The sequence below is a fragment of the Fukomys damarensis genome, unplaced genomic scaffold (genome assembly GCF_012274545.1).
Source record: "Fukomys damarensis isolate Sample0158 unplaced genomic scaffold, DMR_v1.0_HiC HiC_scaffold_12, whole genome shotgun sequence".
Classification (NCBI taxonomy): domain Eukaryota; kingdom Metazoa; phylum Chordata; class Mammalia; order Rodentia; family Bathyergidae; genus Fukomys; species Fukomys damarensis.
In genome coordinates, this window is record NW_022900924.1 from 50,659,725 (window position 1) to 50,682,080 (window position 22,356).

Here is a 22,356-nt window from a genome sequence, read left to right on the forward strand (position 1 = left end):
GATACCAATGAACAAATGCTTGAATGATTCATTTTAATGATTCAACACATATTTATTATTGGGTCCATTATGGACTTGGTCACAGTCTGTCATATTAAAATTGCGCCTAGTTTATTGATTATCATGCAATTAACACAAGAGAAGAAGGTAATCAGCGTTTAACAATTTGACCACAAATTAAGGCACTCAAGATGGCAACAACAATAAAGAAGATCTCAAGAGTGGTCAAGGGACGCCTGGGTCTATCTTCACCTAATACATCACCAATCTGAGATGAAGAACTCTGAGTCTCCAGGGAGTGGGGAGAGGAAGTGGATGGCTTTGCTATTATACGTCTTTGTGAGCCCTGCACACACACGCCTCCAAGGCAGGACTGACATTTGCGTGTGTCATGGGGCCCTTGCAGAGGCACCGCCCAGATCACTGGCCGTTCCCTGAAGCCATGTCCATAGTATCTGTGCAGAATATACTGTGCCAGGTTTTCTAGAATCTTCATGATGCTATTGGTAGAGAACTTAGGATTCTCAAGTTGGGAACAAAAACACTTCGGGCACCTCTGAGCAAAAATCCGCATAAGCACCTGGCCCTGGCACGTCCAGTGCTCCCAGTACACGTGGCACAGGATCTTCACCTGGGCAGAATCCCAACTTTGATGACACGAGGTACACCAGAACCTGCAGGCAGGTGAAAAAAAAACAAAACAAAACTCGCGGTCAATTCAGCTGATCATTAACATGAGGGAAAATGATCCTGAACACATTTCAGATACTTTTCACTTTGGGACACTTCCTATAATTTGGATTGCCACATTCACTGACAGAGTTTCTGCCCATACGTCAGCCAAGTCCCTCTTAGCTAGTTAAAACATCCCTGGATTTCTCAGAGGGGAAGAGAATTTTTCTTATCTACAGAAAAACTTGCCTCACATTTTGGTGAAAAATGTTTATAAAGTGCCTATTATGAGGCAGTCATTCTATTTGGTGCCTGACAATATTATTCCATTTCGGCTTTAAATCATTCTTGTGAACAGGCATTGCTGAGCTAACTAATCAGGTAAGAACACTAAGTCAGGGAGGAGGGGGTAAAGGGAGGGCAGGGACAAGGGGGAAAATTGAGAACTAAGACCTGTCATGTAGAGGTACAAGATCCCAATGATGAATGTAACTGTACCGTATACCTAAAATGTACCAATAAACTCAATTAAAAAAAAAAGAACACTGAGTCATAAAAAATAGACAACCTGTCCCAGACTTACAGCCTAAGTGGTTAGGCATGGTTTTCCAACCCTAAGTGATCTCAGTTAACCTTGTGTATCTCTCTGCCACAACACACATCTCTAAGGAGCAAGATGAGTCATCTTGTACCTTGAGAAACAGACTGGATCCTGGACCCACAATTCTTGACTTCAAGATGTAACTGCATGGTTTGCGTGAGGGAACCTAAGACGCAGAGCTTCACCTCAATTTTTTAATTCAGTTAAAAAGAATTCAAGGTGTTTTTCTTTTCAGCATCCAATGAGACTACATAACAAGGGGTGATGAATAACTATGGTGAATGTTTACATTTTAAAGACTTATTACAGTATAAGAGACATTGGGAACAATGTGAGACAAGTACGTTCAAAGCAAAGGAGTATTTTTGGCATTATTGGCATTATGAGGAGGAATGATGACAATCTGTCTTTTACTTCTAATAAATTTTTAAAATTTAAATCTGCACCATATTTTTCCAGCATCCCATGTACGTGAAAACAATAAACATGAAGACACTTTCCAAAGCTCATTGACGTTCTTAAAAAGTATGTTGGCAGATTGGTTTTCTCATCTCAAAATGACTATCAAACCAATTTACCTGACTGGGAGAGTGCCAGAATGTTAAGAGACACTGTAAGTATCATCAGCAGCACTGGCTGGTGTAAAGGATGCCAGCGCAGACCATGGAATCATACACAAGCAGAACAAGGCGGCTGATATGTAAGCTCAGCTCAGGCAAATGCTTCCAAACTGTGCTTCAGAGTTACAGGAAGGCTTATTTAACATAATAGATTCTGCAACTCAAAATGCATGGTTCACATCATATTTTTAAATGGGTTATTTAAAAATACATATCATGTATTTCAATTATACACACAACAATTCTCTCTTGACAGTATAGAAGAACCCTCACTCTGCTTAGGAGGACATGGACATTTGAGGGAGGAAGTGACCCGGCCGTGCTCCTTGAAGGATGAGCAGGGAGGGTATGGGGCAGGTGGCTGCCAAACAGGCAAAACATCTTAGTGTTAAGCAGAGAATTAGACATAATCTTAGTCCTTTTTCCTTTGTTTTATTTACCATTACTTATAGATGAGGCCTGCACAAGCCCATGTTTTCAGTCTTTAGCCCCAGAGAATGTGACATCGTCTGAGTGTGCTGGTAAAGTTTAGGGCCGATACAAAATCCAGACCGTAGATGAAGGGCTGGAAACTCCTCAAGGTCTCAAAACAAACTAAGTAGAAAACACCCACCTATAGCAATGATAGCGGAATTTTCAGAGACACTGCCCAAATCACAACCCTAAATCCATTTATTTATCTCAGAGCGCCACCACTACAATTAAATCTGAATAGTGAGGTTTTAGTTTAGAAAAATACCACTCTTACATTATTAACATTCTTTGTTTTAAAAGGAAAACAAGACGTGTGACACAGATTCTCTTCCACTGACCTACAGAGTAAACAGGAACCTGGTTTGAGGTTGGTCAACGCAGCCAATTTTCCTTCTGAAAGAACAGTGACCGCAGAAGAAGGAAAAGATTCCTTGAGAGACCTAGTTAATTGTAGAAATGTAACCTGAGACCCTCACTCAGTGGAACATCCCAGCATCTGTTCTCCTTCACGCGGGAAGGTGTATTCTCTCACCCATGGGGAAAATTTATCATTTTGCTCTAAAGCCCACCGATCGCCCACGTAGACTGTCTACACATCTCATCAGAAACTCTCTCTGAAGACACAAAGAAACTGGGCACTGTGTGGCTGGGCTGGGTCCTCTGAAGTCAGGACCCGCCTGTGCTGGAACCCTGGGATGTTAGGAACAGGCTGGCAGGTGACAGATGTGGAGTCTCCATGCTCAGGGAAGCCTAAAGCTGAACGTGCAGGGTGTGGTTAATAGTCCCTAAGGATTGGAGCAGCACAGGGCTGAGGCAGGCTGGGAAGGCAGGCAGCAGCACAGCAGGTGAGAAGAGGATCAGGGATCAGGGATGCAGGGCGCTATTTACAGGGAGAGGAGCTGGTTGTCCACATGGCCATTCTCACCCTGGGGCTTGAAAAAGAATGGCCAGTAAGGGACTGTGGGACACCAAGAAATATGTTTTCTTAGCTTCAGCAGCCATATTCTTTCCTATCACCCCGAGGCCTTTGATAAAGTAGGATTCAAAGTGACTGCTCCATCCTAATCAGCCTTTGGCATGGTAAAGGAAGGACCAGGTCTCTGACTTTTTCTGGGCTGGGCCAAAACCAGGAGAGATGCTCCAGCTGGGGAGGCCCACTGGGACCCAGGAGGGAGTTTCCAGAGGGCTTTAAGGTCATCTGCACCACATCACAGAGAAAAGGAGGATGCGCTCTCAGGATTTCCAGAAACATTCAGAAAAGGAAACCAAGTAAGAAAATAAGCTCTCCGCACATAAACAAGATGGACACTTGCAGTTGAACCATTTGACCCCAAAGAGCACTGTGACAGCAAAAGGCAGGAGACCTGGTGACTCTTTTAACAAGCACTCAAAGGGACAAATCAACAGGAAACTCGGCCTCTCTGCTCAGGAAAGCCTGCTGCTGAACAAATCTCCACTCACCTGCCAACTGCTGTCTGCTGGTGTTGCTTCCACTCGGGGGCCACAGAATCAGCCTCGATTTCTTCCTTCAGCCTCAGGGTCCACTTGGCCCAGGGTTTCTCCTGCTGGATCAGTTCTTGAAAGGTCTGCTCCCACGTTCTAATGTCCAAAACCATCCTCCCTCTCCCTCTCGGGTCCAAAGTTAGCGTTTTGGGAAATGCGTCCACGTCAGCTCACTCCCTCCCCACTAGGAGAAGTTTCTGGCTGCCTTTTCAGAGGAGTTTCTGTTTCCTGGTTTTTACTTTCGGTTTCAGATCGAGCCCTCAGAGCGATTCTCCCTTCGGAAGACAGAGGGCAGCACGGCTTTGTCACCGCATGGCTCTGAGGCGCTGCTGCCTGAGTGCAGAGCTGTGTGGTCTGGATTCTGAGAGGCCGGAAGTTACTTTGCATTTCCTTTTTCTCTCCATTTAAAAATAAGCAGGACACTCTTTTCGGCACTGGGATGAAAGAACTGTGCTTGAGCGTCAGTCCCCACCCGCAGGGATGCTCACATCCTCATGGAGACTGGGGAGTAAGTGGAGGCGCTGTGGGTGACGCCTGTCACACACACCTGCTGACTCCTAGAAACTTGCACCTGAAGGGGCTTTTTTTCCTAGTAGTTTGCACGTGACCCACACAGAGAGGTGAGTACTGTGCCCAGACCTTCACAGTAAGTGGCACAGGAGAAACCTGAACCTGGGTCTCTGCGACCCCGATACCTGCAGAGTCTGCACCCACTTCCCTCCCAGCCAGGAATGGAGTTTCAGGATCCAGGCTGGAACGCTGCAGCCACAGGCAGAGGAGCCAATGATTTGGTCTAGCACATTTCCTGTGTCTGACTATCAGACTTAAAAGACCAGGCTGTAGAAGAAATTATTGAAGTCATTGAGGGCTGGAAGAAGCCCATTGTCTTTCACACCATCAAGAAACAGAAGGGGGGACGACTAAATTACAGCTCCTTTTGCAACCCATAACACATTCAAAGCTGCTCAATTTTTGCACCCAGACATTGCAATTCCAGGACAATAGAATTGTGGAACTTAGTAGTGGGAAAGACGCAGTAACATTATGACCCCTTGGTCCATTCACTGAGGCTCCATGAAGGCGAATGTAATCACACGAACCTGAAGGGTAATGGAAGAGGCTGAACTACTGAGAAGTTTTCTATGACCCCTTTTTCAGAATTGATGTTTGGGGTTTTGGAGGAGTTGGGTTTTTTTTGTTTTGTTTTTTTGGCTTTTGTGGATCCTTCCTCTCTTCTAGCTGTCTCTCAGCAGTTCATTTTCCTCCTTGTCACATTTGTCAGGGGTCAATGAATTAAAAGCACTGATCAATCGTCAATCTGTCCATGTTGAGGCCTAGTTCTCCCACTTACCCTTACCAAGACTGTGAACTTCTCTGCACTTCATTTTACCCTCTAACAGTGGGGATAATAATATTTTCTATCTCCCAAGGTTTTTGTCAGCATTGAATGCTTTAAAAGTAGGCAGAGACACTACAATCTAGAAGCATTAGTCGTTGTTGTGCTATGATGCACATTTCTTTGAAATTGCCATAACACATTTTTTAAGTATCTGTGAATACAACAAGACAAAAATCACAAATATCTGTTTCTATAATTAGAATATAGGCGGTAAAACTATAAAGAAGAACATGTCTAGGACTCAGAGAGCACAATAGTCACTTAGGAATGCAGACTGAGCAACAAACGTTTTTCTCGTATCGCATGACCTAACTCCCATTCTACTCAGCCCCCTCCCTGAGCTAAGCCAACTGAGCATACACGTCCGACCCGTGTCTCGATGGTCAGACACCCTGTGAAAGGTGAACAAGAAGTGAAACAAATTGTGACGCTGTGAGCCAACTGCTTCTCAAGCCCAGGGGCTAAGTCTTTTAAGAAACCCACTGAAGACAGCAAAGATCCTATTAGACTTCTGAGAAAGATCTAAGTCAAAAATGTACAAGTTTTCAAAGACAAAACTTGTTTCACCATTTCTATAAAAACTTGCTGGGTTTCAGGCTTCTTGGGATCTACCACTGGGCTGATGGGGTCTGCCTTGATAGACAACCACATGGTCAGCTGGCTGATTGATTGATTATAGAAACATCTTCCCCAAGCTTTAAGAAAGCTGAACCTCAGCAAGGAGAGGTTTCCCAGCTTGATGAGGACACTATAAATAGAGTTTTGACTGTCATTCATGGCAGTCACTTCCTGTTTTTCAGTACAGGTTTCTTAAAGCCAGTGTTAGATCTATTTTTGCTCTGTTCTATTGCTGTGATCTATACCAGTTGTGTGGGAAGTTGTATGGAGGGCTAGTACGGTGGGCTATGAAACAATTTACCAAAAGACAAATAATATAGAAAGCACAAGTTTATTTTGGCTAGAGTATGCTGCTAAGGGAAACCATGGGCAAGTTTCTAGGAAAGAAATTATGCCATCAGTGTGAGAGACCTTTATAAGAGTTTAAGAGTTTATAAGAGTTTAAAAATATCCAACTGTGGAAAAAATGTCTTTTCCTGGATCATTTAGCACTTCCCAGACCTTCCCTGAGCATCTGCATTGAGTTTCAATTATACGTGTGCAGTTTTAATTTTGAGAAGTTTTATCTAAAGCTAAAGCATTACTGGTAAGGACATCTTTACATACCTTTTAGGGAAAATAGGTTGGAACTCTTTGGGATAAATAAATGGACTTTACATTAAAAGGTTAGTTACAGTTTTAGGACACCTTCTGGGAGCTGGATGTCTCAAACTGGAGTTTCTTTGTGATGAGATAGCTTTAACCAGAGTTTGACTGTTAAGAGTTTTAATCCTTTTCATTGTCAATTGACAGCCATTTTCCCCCTGACAGCCAGCAAAGTCAAGTCACCGACCATGGAGGAAGTGATCGTATCTATAATAGGCTTCAGCTGAGAAGGAATGAGGGTCCCTTGACTTTGCTGATTATCAGAGGTAGATGGTCTACTTCCCTAGGCTGACGACTGAGATTGAAATTGGCTAACAAACTCCAAACAGGGTTATATAAAAAATCCACGTGGTTGCCTGACATATTTCATTGAAAGCCATTGGATTCTGGAAGAAACAAACTGGAGAAAATAATTGCGTAGACATGGCCCAAAACAAGCATAATTATGACAATAGGATGGAAGAGAAAAGGAAAAAGGAATAGAAGAAAAATGGAAACAGAGCTTTTGTAAATAAGGAGGGGAAGAGGAGTTGAAGGGAAGGGAAGGGAATGGGAAAAACAAAGAATCAAGATATATCATGTACAGATACAAATTCCATATGATGAATGTTATCATTTTGTGTATCTGAAATATACCAACAAAATTAATTTTAAAAAGAGGGCTATTGATAAGAGAGTGGCCTTGGACCATTGGGTTTCTAGGGAGATCTTAGTAAGAATTGTTTTGAGTGTTACATGAGCCCTTCTACCTTTCCCGAAGATTGGGAGCACCAGGCTGCATGGAGACTGCATTTAATGTCTCACTCACCCTTTGAGTTATACTTGAAATGAAGACAGGTCCACTATCTGAATGTAGAGAATAGGAAGTCAAAACTTGGGGATTATGTGCTTTAATACAGCAGTAGTCCCTTCAGAGGCCATTTCAGGTTTTGTGAGAAAGGTTTCAATCCACCTTGTGAAGTATCTATAAAAACAAGTAAATATTTAAGACCTCTGCCTGGAGGAATGGGGGGCAGGGTAAAATCTATTTGCCAATCTTCCCTGGCATAGTTTGTTTTTGTTGTACAGGATGTAAAAGGGAGCAAGGGTGTCTGAGAGCTCCTTTTGGACTAATCTAAGCACAAGTAGGGCAGGCCTCTGAAATGTCTTTAAGGGCCTGTGAGATTGCAGTTCCTATAAAGACAGGTTCTATTACAGTTTGACTTCTCCCTCCAAATGTGTGGTGTGCTAGAAACTTGAGGACTTTACAGAGAAGATTCAGGTAGTAATAACCTATTTGTGGGGTTCTATATAACCAACCCTGTGAGGTACTGTGGTGAAGCCCTGATTCAACGGTTTTCGAACTTCTTGAGAAGTATATTGTGGATCGGGAGAACAGTGAGGCAGGGTCATGAGCTGCCTGTTTCAAGGCATTCCTAGCAGCATGCTTAGCTTGTTGAGCTGCCCAACTGTTACCCTAAAGGATGTCTGAGTAATCCTTTTGATGGGGTTTACAATGTGTGACAGCTATGTGAGTAGGAAGCCATGTAGCACCCAGGAGGGCTAAAATTTCCTGAGCATGTGTAACAGTCTTATGGTGAGCTTTTAGTAATCCCCTCTCTTTCCAAATGTAAGTGTGAGGAACATGAAAGGCACCAGCTCATTGTGAGCATGGGGAACATGAAAGGCACCAGCTGGCTCTGTGCAAAGGTTACATTTCCTACCTGCATCCAACCGCAGAGCCCTGGGAAGGATGATTAACTTGTATTTCTGTGCTGCTGTGGAGCTGCCTGGGAGGGATCCCAACTCTGTAATTTCTATTAAACTCACCATAGCATCTCCCAAAAACTTGCACCTCTCCATCATAAAGCATCTTCCATGTGAGAACTGCCTAGCATTAAGATTAGGGAGAGGAGTGTATTGTAGGCCTGGCCTCCTGCTGCAAGGCCAATTTTTTCCATACAGGAGACTTATCAGAGGGCTCAGGGATAGGGGTCTGGTAACAGGATGCCCAGGTTGAGTGTGTGACAGGCTGTAAATGAGTTCTGGGATTTGTAAGAGGACAGTCTAGTATTAATCTGCTATCAGAAATTCAGTTGAATTAAGGGCACCAAGGAACTGATGAGTGTTTTTTTGTCTTTTTTTTGGTTTTTATTTTTGGTGGTGGTGAGGGGGGAGTTAAAACGAGGTCTTAATATATAGTTCAGGCTGCTCTTGAACTATGATAATCCTCCCTTGTCAGTCCCCTGAGTGCTAGGAATACAGGTGTGCATCACCAGCCCCCACTTCTGATAAGAATTATTTATTGACATGTTCTATCCTAAGGTTGACTGGGAAGCTTCCTCCTCTAAGAGAGCTAGTACTCTGAGACAAGGGTGCCAGCCTTTGCCACTAAGTCTGGTTATCTGGGAAGATAGGCCACACTGTGCTGGGAAGCCCCCAGGCTGGGAATAGGACTCCCAGGCGATTTCTCTTCTTTCATGTACATACAATGAGAATGGTTTAATAAGTTCTGGAACAGTCATGCAGGAATTGAAATAAGTGCCTGTTTTAGAAGGTTTAGTGCCGGTGATCCATTTAAGTGTTTCATACATGTGTTTAGCTACAAGACCAAACTAAAAAATCTGAATTGGACAGAATCCTGCCATTCCCAGTGAAGTTCTGAGCTGTCGTTTTGAGGCTGGGCTTCCCATATTTAAAATAAAATCGCTACAGTAACTAGAAAGGCTCCTGGTATCTGCGGTTAATACAAGTCCCAGGAGCTGGAATTTTTATAAGAAAGTTTGAGCTTTACATCCACATGAAGACAGCTGTCGGAGGGTTAGAACAGTATTGTGATCAGAGGGAGGCTTATGGGAACTGCAAATTAATAAACCATCTACATACTAGAGGAGGTTCTCCCAGAGGGGAGCTGGAGGAAGTAAGTCTATCTAGGGCCTGGCATAACAGGTGAGGGCTGTCTCTAAAGCCTTGAAGCCAGACCGTCCAAGTGAATTGCTGGGTCTTCTGAGTAATGGGATTCTACCATTCAAAAGTGAAAAGAAAGTGCTGGTCTAGGAGTGCACCAATATAAAAGATGACATCCTTCATAGCAAGAACAGTACACAAAAAAGTAGCAAGAGGTATTTGATTCAGGAGAGTGTAGAGGTTAGGGACCGTAGGTAAATGGGAGTTGCACACTCATTTGGACTGCATTCATAGGTCCAAACCATCTGCCATGACCCATCCGTCTTTCTAACTGCCAACATTGGAGTATTATATGGTTAACTGCACAGTCACAACAATCAAGTAGCCAGAAATTTAAAGGTTTTAAAGGGTATTGGAGTCTCCTGGCAAAACTGTCTGGATTGTAGCAAGGGTAGCAGTGAGAACCTCACTCTGAGATGGTGATATCTCAGATCTCAGGGGGCATTTGTTTGGGGTTCTATGAGGACTTTCTTGGGAGCAAGGGGATGGGAAGGTCTGGCCATTAAGAAGTGATGCAGTGGGTCTCAGGATCTCAGACAGATGTCAATGAGCCTGAAGCTTGGACCTGATATCTCTACCCAGTAATGGACAAGTATAGCTAGGCAGAACTGTGAACAAGGAAAGAATGAGTGAATCAACCCTCTTCAAAGACATGGAAATAAGGGCATAAAACAAGTAGTTTGAGGTTTGTCATCAATAGCCTCAAGGATTGGAGACCCATGCTGATCATGTGTCCATTCAGAATGTTATCCCAGTCCCACCCACATTTAAGGTTACCTGAAGGGCCTCCACAGAGATACAGAGCATGGGGAATCCCAGGACACTGCTCATCCAAGCGGGAGGAGTTGCCCATCTTAAGGGCTGTGTCTCCCTCTTCCTAGAGCTCCTAAAAATCCAGGAGCAAAGCTAGGGGCATTTGTCCTCTGTCTTGCTGAGGCTGGCAATGGGACAGCTGAGGAGGAAGGAGGCCCCTTCTTGCGGAAGAGAAGAACAGTCCTGCTTCCAGTGAGCCCTCTGTTTGAAGTAAGGGCAAAGTACAGAAGAAAGTATATAGCCATGGACCCAGAAGCAGACAGATTGGTACCATCTCATCTTAGATGCCCTGATTGTCCACAATGCTAAGAGGTCAAAGAATGAGGGCCTGAATACTTGTAATCTAGGAGACCTAGATTACACAGAAGAGGCAAGGGCTAGATTGTGGCTGTTGCTGTATAAGATGCTTGTCATTTGTCCCTGGCATCTTCTAGTGTAGTCCTTTGCGCCTGGAAAGCCTCCTCCACATTGTTAAAGACCTTAAAAGACTGTAACCAATAATGCTGAGATGAGAGCCTGAAAGCATTGTTCTAACACTTGAAGTTTTTGATACCTGGAAAAGCTTGGTTAATAAAGGGAATGGCCAGAATTGTTCACCAAATTGAGCACCAAAGTTGCGGGTTTGATCCCCTTATGAGCCATCATATGTTGTGTAAGAAAGCTTATGGAGGGCCTGTGATGTGGGCTGTGAGAGAACGAACCAATAGACAAAGGATCTAGAAAATTTAAGAGTTTAGTGTGACCACAGTACTCTGCCAAGGGGGAAACCAAAGAACCTTCTGGAAAGCTAGTGGTGAGTGTTAACAATGAGACCAGAACCCTCTGTCCCTGATCATAGCCTCACTAGGTTGCCCACCTCCTTCCTGAAAGGCAACGATAGCATCTGAAGAGGTGGAAGCTGGAGATGGGCACTGTGTTGACAAACGGGCTGTATTCATGTTGGAGTGGAGTGGAGGAGCATGAAAGCTGCACAGCCGTGGAGGGCACTAAAGCAAGTCTTCTCATGCCATTGAGAGGAAGTAAGGAGAAGCACTGAGGAGCCAGGGGAACGGCACAGCACCCACTGGCCACATCACACCTTCACCGCCAGCTTGTTGGGAGGAATGGGATTTCTCACTGTCCCAGCATCTGCATATTCTGTCCCTGATTTGGGGCTGAAGACAGGATGAGGTGTTGGTTCATGTTTTAGCAGGGGGAAGCTAGGAGAAGTTGCTCGTCTCTAAAAGAAAATCATCCAACAGTTAACATTTCATTTTGTAGCACTGGTTACAGGCAGATAACTTTAACCAGAATTTGGCTATTAAGGGTGTTCATCCTTTTTCTTGCAAATGGGCAGCCTCTATGCACCCTACAGGGACAGGGTTAGTAGCCACCACCAACCAAGATCAGGAAGTATGCAGATAAAAGGAGCCTTTCATGTGTTTTCTTCTGTCCCTGACTTATTTTATCAATCCTTTGTTCCTATTCCTATGGTTAAACTCCCAAATTAACTACCTAGAGTGTAACTACTTGGATCAGCTCTGCTAAGAATACTTATTTTATTCATTTAAATTTCATGAATGAATGAAATGAGGTAGTGTGACTAGGAAAAATGACTTCCAACTTGCTAGATGTCAGATATGCCAACTTGGTGGTCTCACACATTGAAGAATGAAGTCACAAACCAAAGGAGTAGGTCAGGTATGTGTTATAGGAAATAAGAAGACAGAGGGATCCTAACTGGATGATCCCTGAGGCTGTTTGTCAGGGGTACGTTGTACAGCAAAATCACAAGGTGGCTACAACAAAGGTCAAACTATAATCAGTCTATAAGGTTACAGGTATAGTCACTTGCCTCATATGATCCAATATGGCAGCGAGGCAAGCATCACTCATTAACTTCAGCTTAACTATAGCTTCGAATAATCCAAAGAACAAAGGCATTCCTGGAAAGGGGTTCAGATGTTCTGGTCACTCACCTGTGCATCTGATACCTATCTGGGCTTCCTGGACCAGGCGATGCTAGTTACAGTATAGTTTCAAACTGCCATTAATCTACAGGAAAGTTTGAAGTCTTGGCTATTCTGTCTTTATTTTGAGGCCTGGCTCTCTCCAGATTTGCCTCCAGCCACAATCTTAATGTGTCTTGTCTTCTACATTCATTCCCTTAAGGGCCTGATCTGTCTCTGAATGTCTGTTAATTTCTAATTTAGCTGTCTATAATAACAGCAGGATAGTGAAAAGTAAAAAACAATAGGCAGAAAGGATAAAAGGGCAACAGGATTTTTAAATGGTACGTTTAAGAAAAACTGTAGCTTCAGCCACAAAAGTTACTCAAGCCTTTTTCCTTTCTAGGAAACTCACTCAAAAAAAATCCTAAAAGACTTACAGACACAGAAAGTCTACAAATTGGGCTCTGGAACAGTCCTTTTCACCTGTAAATTGCACTTTCTGCATCCTTAAGGAAGCAGCAGTATTAGCAGGCAGCAGATCTCAACTTCAAACACATGGAAACTGCTTGCATTCTGACAGCCCACCAGATAGGTAACCCTACAGACAGTAGGAATACACATCCTAGATCATCCGTCTTGAAGACGCCCCCAAACCCCATAAATGTACCTAGCTCCAACTCATAATGAGCCTCTCTCTCTCTTCCACGGCTCCTACACAATTTCTTTGAGTATGTATCTTTTTTTCCCATGCCTCTTACTGATGCATCCTGAAAATTTTATTGCCACAATAGGAGTCAGCCAATCTGCAGACTTATTCTTCGAGAAACATGGGTTAAGATTCAGACAAGTGACAAAAAGGGCTATTTCCAGTGTGACTTGTAAGGAGCTTGGAAGTCTTCACTCCCATTTTCCCACCAAGAGAAAACCTGAACAAATTGAAGATCAGCAACTTTCCTTAGAACCATCAGAAATTTGAGGTCATGGACAAACTGCTGCCTGGAAACCGGAGAGAGGTAAGTAGATGAGAAGAACCCTAGGAACAGAGGGGGCACATAAGAACTGCCACTGACGGGGTAACAGCTCTTTAAACTATAATTGGTGAATTGCTGAAGGCTCAATGACGATACTGTTAAGAATTTAAACTTTGAAGAAGGTCCATTTCTTTCAGTCCTACATCCGAGATCCTCCCCAGATTCTCACTCTGCAGGTGGAGAACAATCTTGTTCTTCTGTTGCAGGCAGCTAAGTTAGGTAAAAATTATTATGGGCTGTCAGATAGGGATAGGCCCTCAAGAGAATCAGGACAAAGGTGAAAATGCATTACAACTGTGGCCAGAGGCACATCTGTTGGAGGCTAGGCCTCAAGATGAAGACAGAATAACCCACCCTAAGTGGTAATGATACAGTAAATGATACCGGAGATGAAATATGAAATATTGTATCTCCCAACCTGCGCTTGTGAGGCAGACGGCAGAACCACTGAGCCAAATCCCCGGCCCTCAAGCTCCTGTTCTTTAAAAAGAGAATAATGAAGTTTAGGAAAAATTCTTTGCTCTTTCCATGTGTACTTGCTATGTGACTTGCCTCCCCGTTGGATCAATATTACATGAGTGATTATACTTATAATCAATCATAGATGTAACCCACATTGTACTCATGTGATTGTGCTCTATAAAACTTCCCCTAAGAAGTGGAGTCCTCTACAAGCCACTTTCAGGCCCTGTCCTGCCTCTCAGGAGCTGTACATCTCCCCTTCAATAAATATTCCTACTATTAACCTTCATTGTTCCTAGAATTCATTCAATTTTAGAGAACACAAACTCGATTTATTGGACGTCTAGCATGTTGAGAGTTACAGTATTTCCTTTAGATCATATTTGGAGGGCCTATATCATTTCCTGTGTCACTTCTAGCAAGAAAGAAGAATCATAACCATTACAAAATATTCAGAGACCTCTGTTCTCCTTAATATGGCTTTCCCTGAAGGCACTGTCTTTCTCTAGAAGAGGACAGACTTGAGTTTCACCAAAGTCTAACATGGAAAATGGAAACATCCAATGCTCAATGTTGCAGTCTACTTCCATGGCACAGCCCAAAAGGATGAGAGACTACTCAAAGATTACTCAATCACTGTCCATCATACTCCAAAGGACCCACAGGGGCTACCACTAACACGAGACCCCTCAGCACCAGAGAGTATGGAACAACAGCCCCAAACTGAAGCCTCTGTGGCCTTTTCTTGATAGAACCAGGAAGCAAGAATCAAAGAAAAAGAAAGGCAGGAACTCATGCAGAGCACAGGGAAAGAACAGGGGATGGGGAGGATAGTCAGCTAAATGACTGACTCTGGGACTAATTTAAATAATAACAGAGTATGGGGGACAAAGGCCACAACATTTAAGCCTCAGGCAACTCATTGTGGCCCTACTGTGACTTGTGACCCAGTAGGCTATCTTTTGAGCTCTAAGCATGCACTCAAGGAGCTTTAAGTCTCTGGCTCTAAAATCTCCTTAACCCTGCAGGTCCATCTCATACACACCTCTGGCCAACACAGTGGCAGCCCAAGACCTGAGTTTCACCAAAGTTTAACATGCGAAAGGAAAATATTCTCTGTCTACCACTGAGGGAAATGGGAACTACCCATCACCTTTTCATTTCTGACTTCCTCTCTGCATGTAATGAAGGCACAGCTCACCAAGCTGTCAGTGACAGGGAGGAGAGCTTGGTCCAAGCTCAGGGAGGCATGGCCACCTGTGTGCTTCCTTCTGGGACAGGAGCCAGATCCCAAACAAGTCAGATTACTTCTCTACTCCAGTCATAATACCTAAGGTAGAAATAAGAGTCAACCAACTATCAAATTTTCCAAATGTGCAACTAGAATCATGAAGCTACCAAGCCATGGAAAAGATTCTAAAAGTTCTTAAGTTCCATTCTTTTCTAACTAGTTTGGTAATGGGTGACATTAGAATCATAAATCAAAGCTCAGATACTGTTCATTCCTGGAGTGACTCATGGGGGAGAGCAATTGGGACTTAAAATTAGAAAACAAGAGTGGAAATTCTAACTCTAATACTCATTGAATTGCTTAACAATGAATCTTAATGCTTTCTCTAGTAGCAGAGAAATAACCACATCCACTTTACTGAATGACTTGTGTACTAATATAACTTAGATGTGGAATGTAGCAACAAAATATAAGGTAGTTTTATTTTTAAAAAGAAACAGTATTAGGGCCGGGGATTTAGCTCAGCAGTTTGGTGGCCTGCCTCGCAAGCGCAAGGCCCGAGTTCGATATAAATAAGTAATTAAATAAATAAATAAAAAGAAACAACATTAAAAGATTTGAAATGATAGCCTTTCAATAAAATAAAACATCTGAACTCAACATCGGAAGAACACAGAAGACATAAGTCAACATATAGGGAAAGGAGCCAGATATTTAAATGAAGAATCAAGAAAATGCATTTGGCTATGTGTTGGGAAGAAAAAAGATAAACTGAACACTTGAAGCACTTTGACTCTCAGGATATACCTCACCCCTACAGAGCTCCTATCATAGCCCACTGGCTAGTGACTGTTACCTTGGAATGTCAGAGTGGATGTATTATAGACAGATGGGTTAGGTAGAAATATTACATGCAGTCAGATCCTAGAGAGTCAGAACAAAGGTGAAACCCCCCACAGCTGCGGGCAGAGATTTATCATTTGGAAACTGGGCTCCAAGATAAAGACAAGATGACCAGACCTTCATCCTTCCTCAAAGAACGGTGGGCCTAATGAAGTCCAGATGAACATCAGTCACCCCAGTGGGTGACCAGAGAGCTCTGGACCCACCACTTCCTAAGAGAATCTTTGTCCTTTCCCTCCACACTTGTTATGTGACTTGCTTCCCAACTGGACCACTATTACCTAAGTGATGGCATTGTAAACTTATAGGATGATCGTGGCTGGAGCCCATGTTTTACCTACATGGGTTTTACTCCGTAGAACGCCCTTATAAATTCGGGTCTTCTCCAGCCCCTCAGGAGCTTTCCTATCAATAAATTATCTTCCTACTCTTAACCTCCCTTGCTCCTAGAATTCATTCTTCGATTTTTAGCTAACAAGAACTCGGTGTATCACATAGCCAAGGGGTTGAGAGATACAGTGCATCACATTTCATCTCTGGTATTATTTCCTGTATCAGATGCATCTAAGGAAGCTTTGGAAAATGCAGATGTGCAGGCCGGCCTCAGGAAATCCTGATTCCCCAGGTCTGGCATGGAGTTGCACATTTTAAAAAGCCCCCAAAATGATACTGAAATACACTCCTGGGTAAAAATCACCATAAACAGAAAACTCTGAAGCTCAGGAATTTTGAGCTTCTTGTCTCCACCCAACATTATGAGGGGCAGAGATGGGATTGCAGCAGGAGGCTTTCACTCCCACCTCTGTGCTCTTTTCCATGGCAAAATTCTAGAACACAAGGTCAGACGTCATTCACCTGGTTATGATGGCTGAGCCTCTTTGACATCAGACAGCAGCTTGCTGACGGATGGAGTCCAGGCGAAAGCCACAGTCATGATGCATGAATTTAAGTGACAGGAGGGCACCCTGAGAGTGAAGGAAGAGAGCTATAAAAAAATGGAGACAGACCAGTCAAGGCAAAGCTGCAGAGACATCACATTGCCTACAAAGGCCAGCACTGATGAGTAGTAACCTCTGCACCTTTGGAGCCTCCATGCAGATATAAGAATGCAGCTGAGCCTCCAATGAGACACTCTCCAGCCCTCCAACATCAGAGAATTTTAAACCTGTGCAGAGGTACCAAGCAGGAACAATCTACCCTACAAAGGGTGGCAGAGTGAACACCACCCCAGTGACTTAGTTTCACTGACAACCTTCTAAAACTTGCACCACCTCACACTAGTCCTGTCATCTGGAAATGAGGTCTTCAACACATGAACCTTTGGGAGACATTTCTTACTGCCCACCTGTGTTGTGCAAAATAATCCATTTATCTCAAGATTCCTTCAACTCATCTCACCTACCGAATGCATTTTGCCCAGTAGTTACACATTCACAGGTCTGGGTGATAAGGACAGGAGCCTTTGGGCAGTGGACAGGAGGTAGCATTATTTACACTACCAAATAACTTTCTGATAATACTCATGACATTTTCCTGTCAAAATTTGATCCATATATATCGACACCAGTGAATGAGGGAGTGAATGAAGACTGTTAGTGATTCAATGCATATTTATTATTTGGTCCATATGGACTTAGCATGTTTTACACTATCTTTCGGGGATGTCCTGGAAAACAGTGCTCACTCTGCAAACTTGCTTGATGTCAAAGAACAGTCTGTCACATGAAACTAGCAGCCAGTTTATTGATTAGCATGTACTTAACACAAGAGAAGAAGGCAAGCTTATTTTTTAAACTCATTCAAAATGGCAGTCAAACATGCAAGTATAAAACAGACTGATATAAGGATGTTCCAGGAAAACCTGGGCTCATTGTTGCCTAAAACACCACTATCTGGATGTGAAGAACCCTGAATCTCCAGGGATTGGGGAGAGGAAGTGGATGGCTTTTCTATTATACGTCTTTGTGAGCCCTGCACACACACGCCTCCAAGGCAGGACTGACATTCGCGTGAGTCATGGGGCCCTTGCAGAGGCACCGCCCAGATCACTGGCCTCTTCCTGAAGCCATGTCCATAGTATCTGTGCAGAATATACTGTGCCAGGTTTTCTAGAATCTTCATGATGCTATCGGTAGAGAACTCAGGATTCTCAAGTTGGGAATAAAAACACTTCGGGCACCTCTGAGCAAAAATCCGCATAAGCACCTGGCCCTGGCACGTCCAGTGCTCCCAGTACACGTGGCACAGGATCTTCACCTGGGCAGAATCCCAACTTTGATGACACGAGGTACACCAGAACCTGCAGGTAGAAGGGAAGCACCCACTGTTATGAACTCAACCAGCTGAGCTCATCTCTAGGATGCATTTGAATGTGGGACAACACTTCCTGTGATCTAGACTGTCATGCTCACTGGAACATGGAATGGAGGAGTTGTGCTACAGACATGGCTTTTTCCATCCGTACATGTCAAGTCTGCCTCTTGGTAGTAAAACCATTTCTGGGTGCCACAGAGGGAAAAAGAATTTCTACCATCCGTGGTAAATTTGTTTCTCATTTTGGTAACAGAAATTTCTCTATGAAATCACTACTTGGAGGCAGTCATTATAATTGATGCCTGACAGTGTTATTCCTTATTACCTTGAAATCATTCGTACGAAACAGGCAACACTGAGCTCAACATCCAAATAAGGAAAGAGAGTCATAAAAAATATACAGAATCTGTTCTGGATATACAGGGTATGTGGTAGAAGCCTGGTTGCCCAACCCTGAGCCATTTGACAGGAACCTTGTTTATCTGCTTACTCTACTATATCATCTCTAAGGAGCAATACAACTCATCTCATGCCCTGGGAAAGAGACCAAATCCTGGAGCCACAGTATTCTCTTGAAGGTTGAGGTGCATGGTTTGCATTACAAAACTTCACACAAACAATGTCCCTTCCCTAAACCTTAATTTTTAAGTTCACTGAAAAAAACTCGTGGGTTCTTTGGTCAGATTTAAATGAGACATGTTTGACGATGGTGACGGATAAAGGAGAATACTGTGAATTTACAGATTTTAATGACACTTCCGTAAATGATGGAATAAGTGTCCAAAGTGGGGAGGACTCTTGGGAGCGTTTTGATGGGCATTAATAGTGTTAGGTCTTTTACGGAATTCAATTTTTAAAATTTTGACACTCATTTATTCTTTGAACACGCCATGAACGTACAAGCTCTTACTACACTGCAAGACAATTTCAAAAGCTGGCTGATGTCTTCCAGAAGTGTGTTGGTAGGTTGTTCTTCCCATCTCAGTATGACTGACTATCAAATCAATTTACCTGAACAGAAGAAACACCTTCCTGACTGGGAGAGTGCCAAAATGATAAGAGACATTGAAAGTCTCACAAAGAGCTCTGGTCAGGGTGCAAACAGATTCTTGCACAGATCACTGCACTACATAAAAGCAGAACAAAGTCACTGGTGCATATGCTCAGCTCGGCCAAATGGCCCAAAAACTGTGTGTCAGAAGAAGATTAATTGAAAATAATGAATTACTTAGCTCAAAATATATAGTTTATATAATATTTATAAATGGATTATTTAAAAATATACATCATGTATTTATACGGTACACATAACAATTCTCTCTTGCAATGTAGAAGAAGGGACCCTCGCTCTGCTTAGAAGGACATGGGACATTTTAGGGAGGAAGTGACCCTGCCGTGTTCCTTGAAGGATGAGCAGGGAGGGTATGAGGCAGGGGGCTGCCAAACAGGCAAAAACTCTTAGTGTTAGGCAGCAAGGCAGCACCCACAGGCCTGGTACCAGGCAGTTAGGGCTACATGATAAGCAGAGAAGATGTGATGTGTTTCCTTGGTTTGAGAAGTCATTACTTATAGCTAAGATACACACTAACCCATGGTTTCGAACTTTAGCCTAGAAGAATACAACATCCTCTGAGCATGCTGATGAGATACAGACCATGGGTGAAGAGCTGGAAACTGCTCAAGGTCTCAAAACAAACCAAGTGGAAAATATCCACCCAGGGAGTAAACAGGAGCTCCGTCTCAGGTTGGTCAAAAAAGTACATTTTCTTTGTGAAAGAACACTGACCTCAGAGGAAGGAAAGGATGAAAGACCTTTAATCATATGAAACTCCAGTTAATTGTAGAAATGTAACCTGAGACCTCACTCACTGGAACATCCCAGCATCTGTTCTCCTTCACGCGGGAAGGTGTATTCTCTCACCCATGGGGAAAATTTATCATTTTGCTCTAAAGCCCACCGATCGCCCACGTAGACTGTCTACACATCTCATCAGAAACTCTCTCTGAAGACACAAAGAAACTGGGCACTGTGTGGCTGGGCTGGGTCCTCTGAAGTCAGGACCCGCCTGTGCTGGAACCCTGGGATGTTAGGAACAGGCTGGCAGGTGACAGATGTGGAGTCTCCATGCTCAGGGAGGCCTAAAGCTGAACGTGCAGGGTGTGGTTAATAGTCCCTAAGGACTGGAGAAGCACAGGGCTGAGGCAGGCTGGGAAGGCAGGCAGCAGCACAGCAGGTGAGAAGAGGATCAGGGATCAGGGATCAGGGATGCAGGGCGCTATTTACAGGGAGAGGAGCTGGTTGTCCACATGGCCATTCTCACCCTGGGGCTTGAAAAAGAATGGCCAGTAAGGGACTGTGGGACACCAAGAAATATGTTTTCTTAGCTTCAGCAGCCATATTCTTTCCTATCACCCCGAGGCCTTTGATAAAGTAGGATTCAAAGTGACTGCTCCATCCTAATCAGCCTTTGGCATGGTAAAAGAAGGACCAGGTCTCTGACTTTTTCTGGGCTGGGCCAAAACCAGGAGAGATGCTCCAGCTGGGGAGGCCCACTGGGACCCAGAGGGAGTTTCCAGAGGGCTGCACCACATCACAGAGAAAAGGAGGATGCGCTCTCAGGATTTCCAGAAACATTCAGAAAAGGAAACCAAGTAAGAAAATAAGCTCTCCGCACATAAACAAGATGGACACTTGCAGTTGAACCATTTGACCCCAAAGAGCACTGTGACAGCAAAAGGCAGGAGACCTGGTGACTCTTTTAACAAGCACTCAAAGGGACAAATCAACAGGAAACTCGGCCTCTCTGCTCAGGAAAGCCTGCTGCTGAACAAATCTCCACTCACCTGCCAACTGCTGTCTGCTGGTGTTGCTTCCACTCGGGGGCCACAGAATCAGCCTCGATTTCTTCCTTCAGCCTCAGGGTCCACTTGGCCCAGGGTTTCTCCTGCTGGATCAGTTCTTGAAAGGTCTGCTCCCACGTTCTAATGTCCAAAACCATCCTCCCTCTCCCTCTCGGGTCCAAAGTTAGCGTTTTGGGAAATGCGTCCACGTCAGCTCACTCCCTCCCCACTAGGAGAAGTTTCTGGCTGCCTTTTCAGAGGAGTTTCTGTTTCCTGGTTTTTACTTTCGGTTTCAGATCGAGCCCTCAGAGCGATTCTCCCTTCGGAAGACAGAGGGCAGCACGGCTTTGTCACCGCATGGCTCTGAGGCGCTGCTGCCTGAGTGCAGAGCTGTGTGGTCTGGATTCTGAGAGGCCGGAAGTTACTTTGCATTTCCTTTTTCTCTCCATTTAAAAATAAGCAGGACACTCTTTTCGGCACTGGGATGAAAGAACTGTGCTTGAGCGTCAGTCCCCACCCGCAGGGATGCTCACATCCTCATGGAGACTGGGGAGTAAGTGGAGGCGCTGTGGGTGACGCCTGTCACACACACCTGCTGACTCCTAGAAACTTGCACCTGAAGGGGCTTTTTTTCCTAGTAGTTTGCACGTGACCCACACAGAGAGGTGAGTACTGTGCCCAGACCTTCACAGTAAGTGGCACAGGAGAAACCTGAACCTGGGTCTCTGCGACCCGGATACCTGCAGAGTCTGCACCCACTTCCCTCCCAGCCAGGAATGGAGTTTCAGGATCCAGGCTGGAACGCTGCAGCCACAGGCAGAGGAGCCTGGGTGCACCCTGAATATGACGTTTTGTCTAGCATGTTTCCTACATCTGGCTACAGGGTATTATTTACCTCACTGAGGACTGGAGGAATCCTAATGCTTTCTTCACCATCAACAAGGAAAAGATGAAGAAAAAGATGGGAAAAGGTGAATTACAGCTCCTTTTCCCACCCCATAATGCATTTCAAGCAACTCATTCTTTACTCCAAGGCGTTGTAACTCCAAGATAATCAAACTGTGGAACTTATTAGTTGGAAGAGACTCAATACCCTTGTGACCCCTCTGCCCATTTGAATGAAACTCAGGGAGAGAGAATTGCATGCACAGATGGCCTGGAAATCACAAGATCCTGAAATGTAGTGGAAGAGGCTGCTATTACACCTCGCCACAGTGCCTACATGGTACATTATGGCCAATCACAAGGCCGTAAAGGGAATCAGTGGGACTGAGGAAAAGCAGAAGTACAGAGTTGCCTTAAATAGACTAAATAGCATATTTGTCAATTATCTATAAACCTATAGTCCCATTG

General features: G+C 44.0%; 2 protein-coding genes across 4 annotated transcripts; both read right to left on the reverse strand.

Annotated features, from left to right (window-relative positions):
* Positions 1–61: 61 nt before the first annotated feature.
* Positions 62–21,085, reverse strand: LOC104862293 (receptor-transporting protein 4). Of its 3 annotated transcripts, XM_010624144.2 has the most exons (4): positions 21,007–21,085; positions 16,705–16,814; positions 3,829–4,970; positions 62–674 (listed from the first exon to the last, which is right to left on the reverse strand). In XM_010624144.2, the coding sequence occupies exons 3-4, from the start codon at positions 3,981–3,983 to the stop codon at positions 152–154; spliced, it is 678 nt and encodes a 225-aa protein (XP_010622446.1). In that variant the 5' UTR covers positions 3,984–4,970; positions 16,705–16,814; positions 21,007–21,085; the 3' UTR covers positions 62–151. The 3 variants fall into 3 exon arrangements, with proteins under 3 accessions (XP_010622446.1, XP_033618468.1, XP_010622445.1); XM_033762577.1 differs by lacking the exon at positions 21,007–21,085 and having other exon boundaries at positions 16,705–16,834; XM_010624143.3 differs by lacking the exons at positions 16,705–16,814; positions 21,007–21,085 and having other exon boundaries at positions 3,829–7,024.
* On the reverse strand, positions 16,897–21,724 carry LOC104862292 (receptor-transporting protein 4). The gene is made up of 2 exons (XM_010624141.3): positions 21,007–21,724; positions 16,897–18,148 (listed from the first exon to the last, which is right to left on the reverse strand). The coding sequence occupies exons 1-2, from the start codon at positions 21,159–21,161 to the stop codon at positions 17,632–17,634; spliced, it is 672 nt and encodes a 223-aa protein (XP_010622443.1). The 5' UTR covers positions 21,162–21,724; the 3' UTR covers positions 16,897–17,631.
* Between the last annotated feature and the right edge of the window lie 632 nt (positions 21,725–22,356).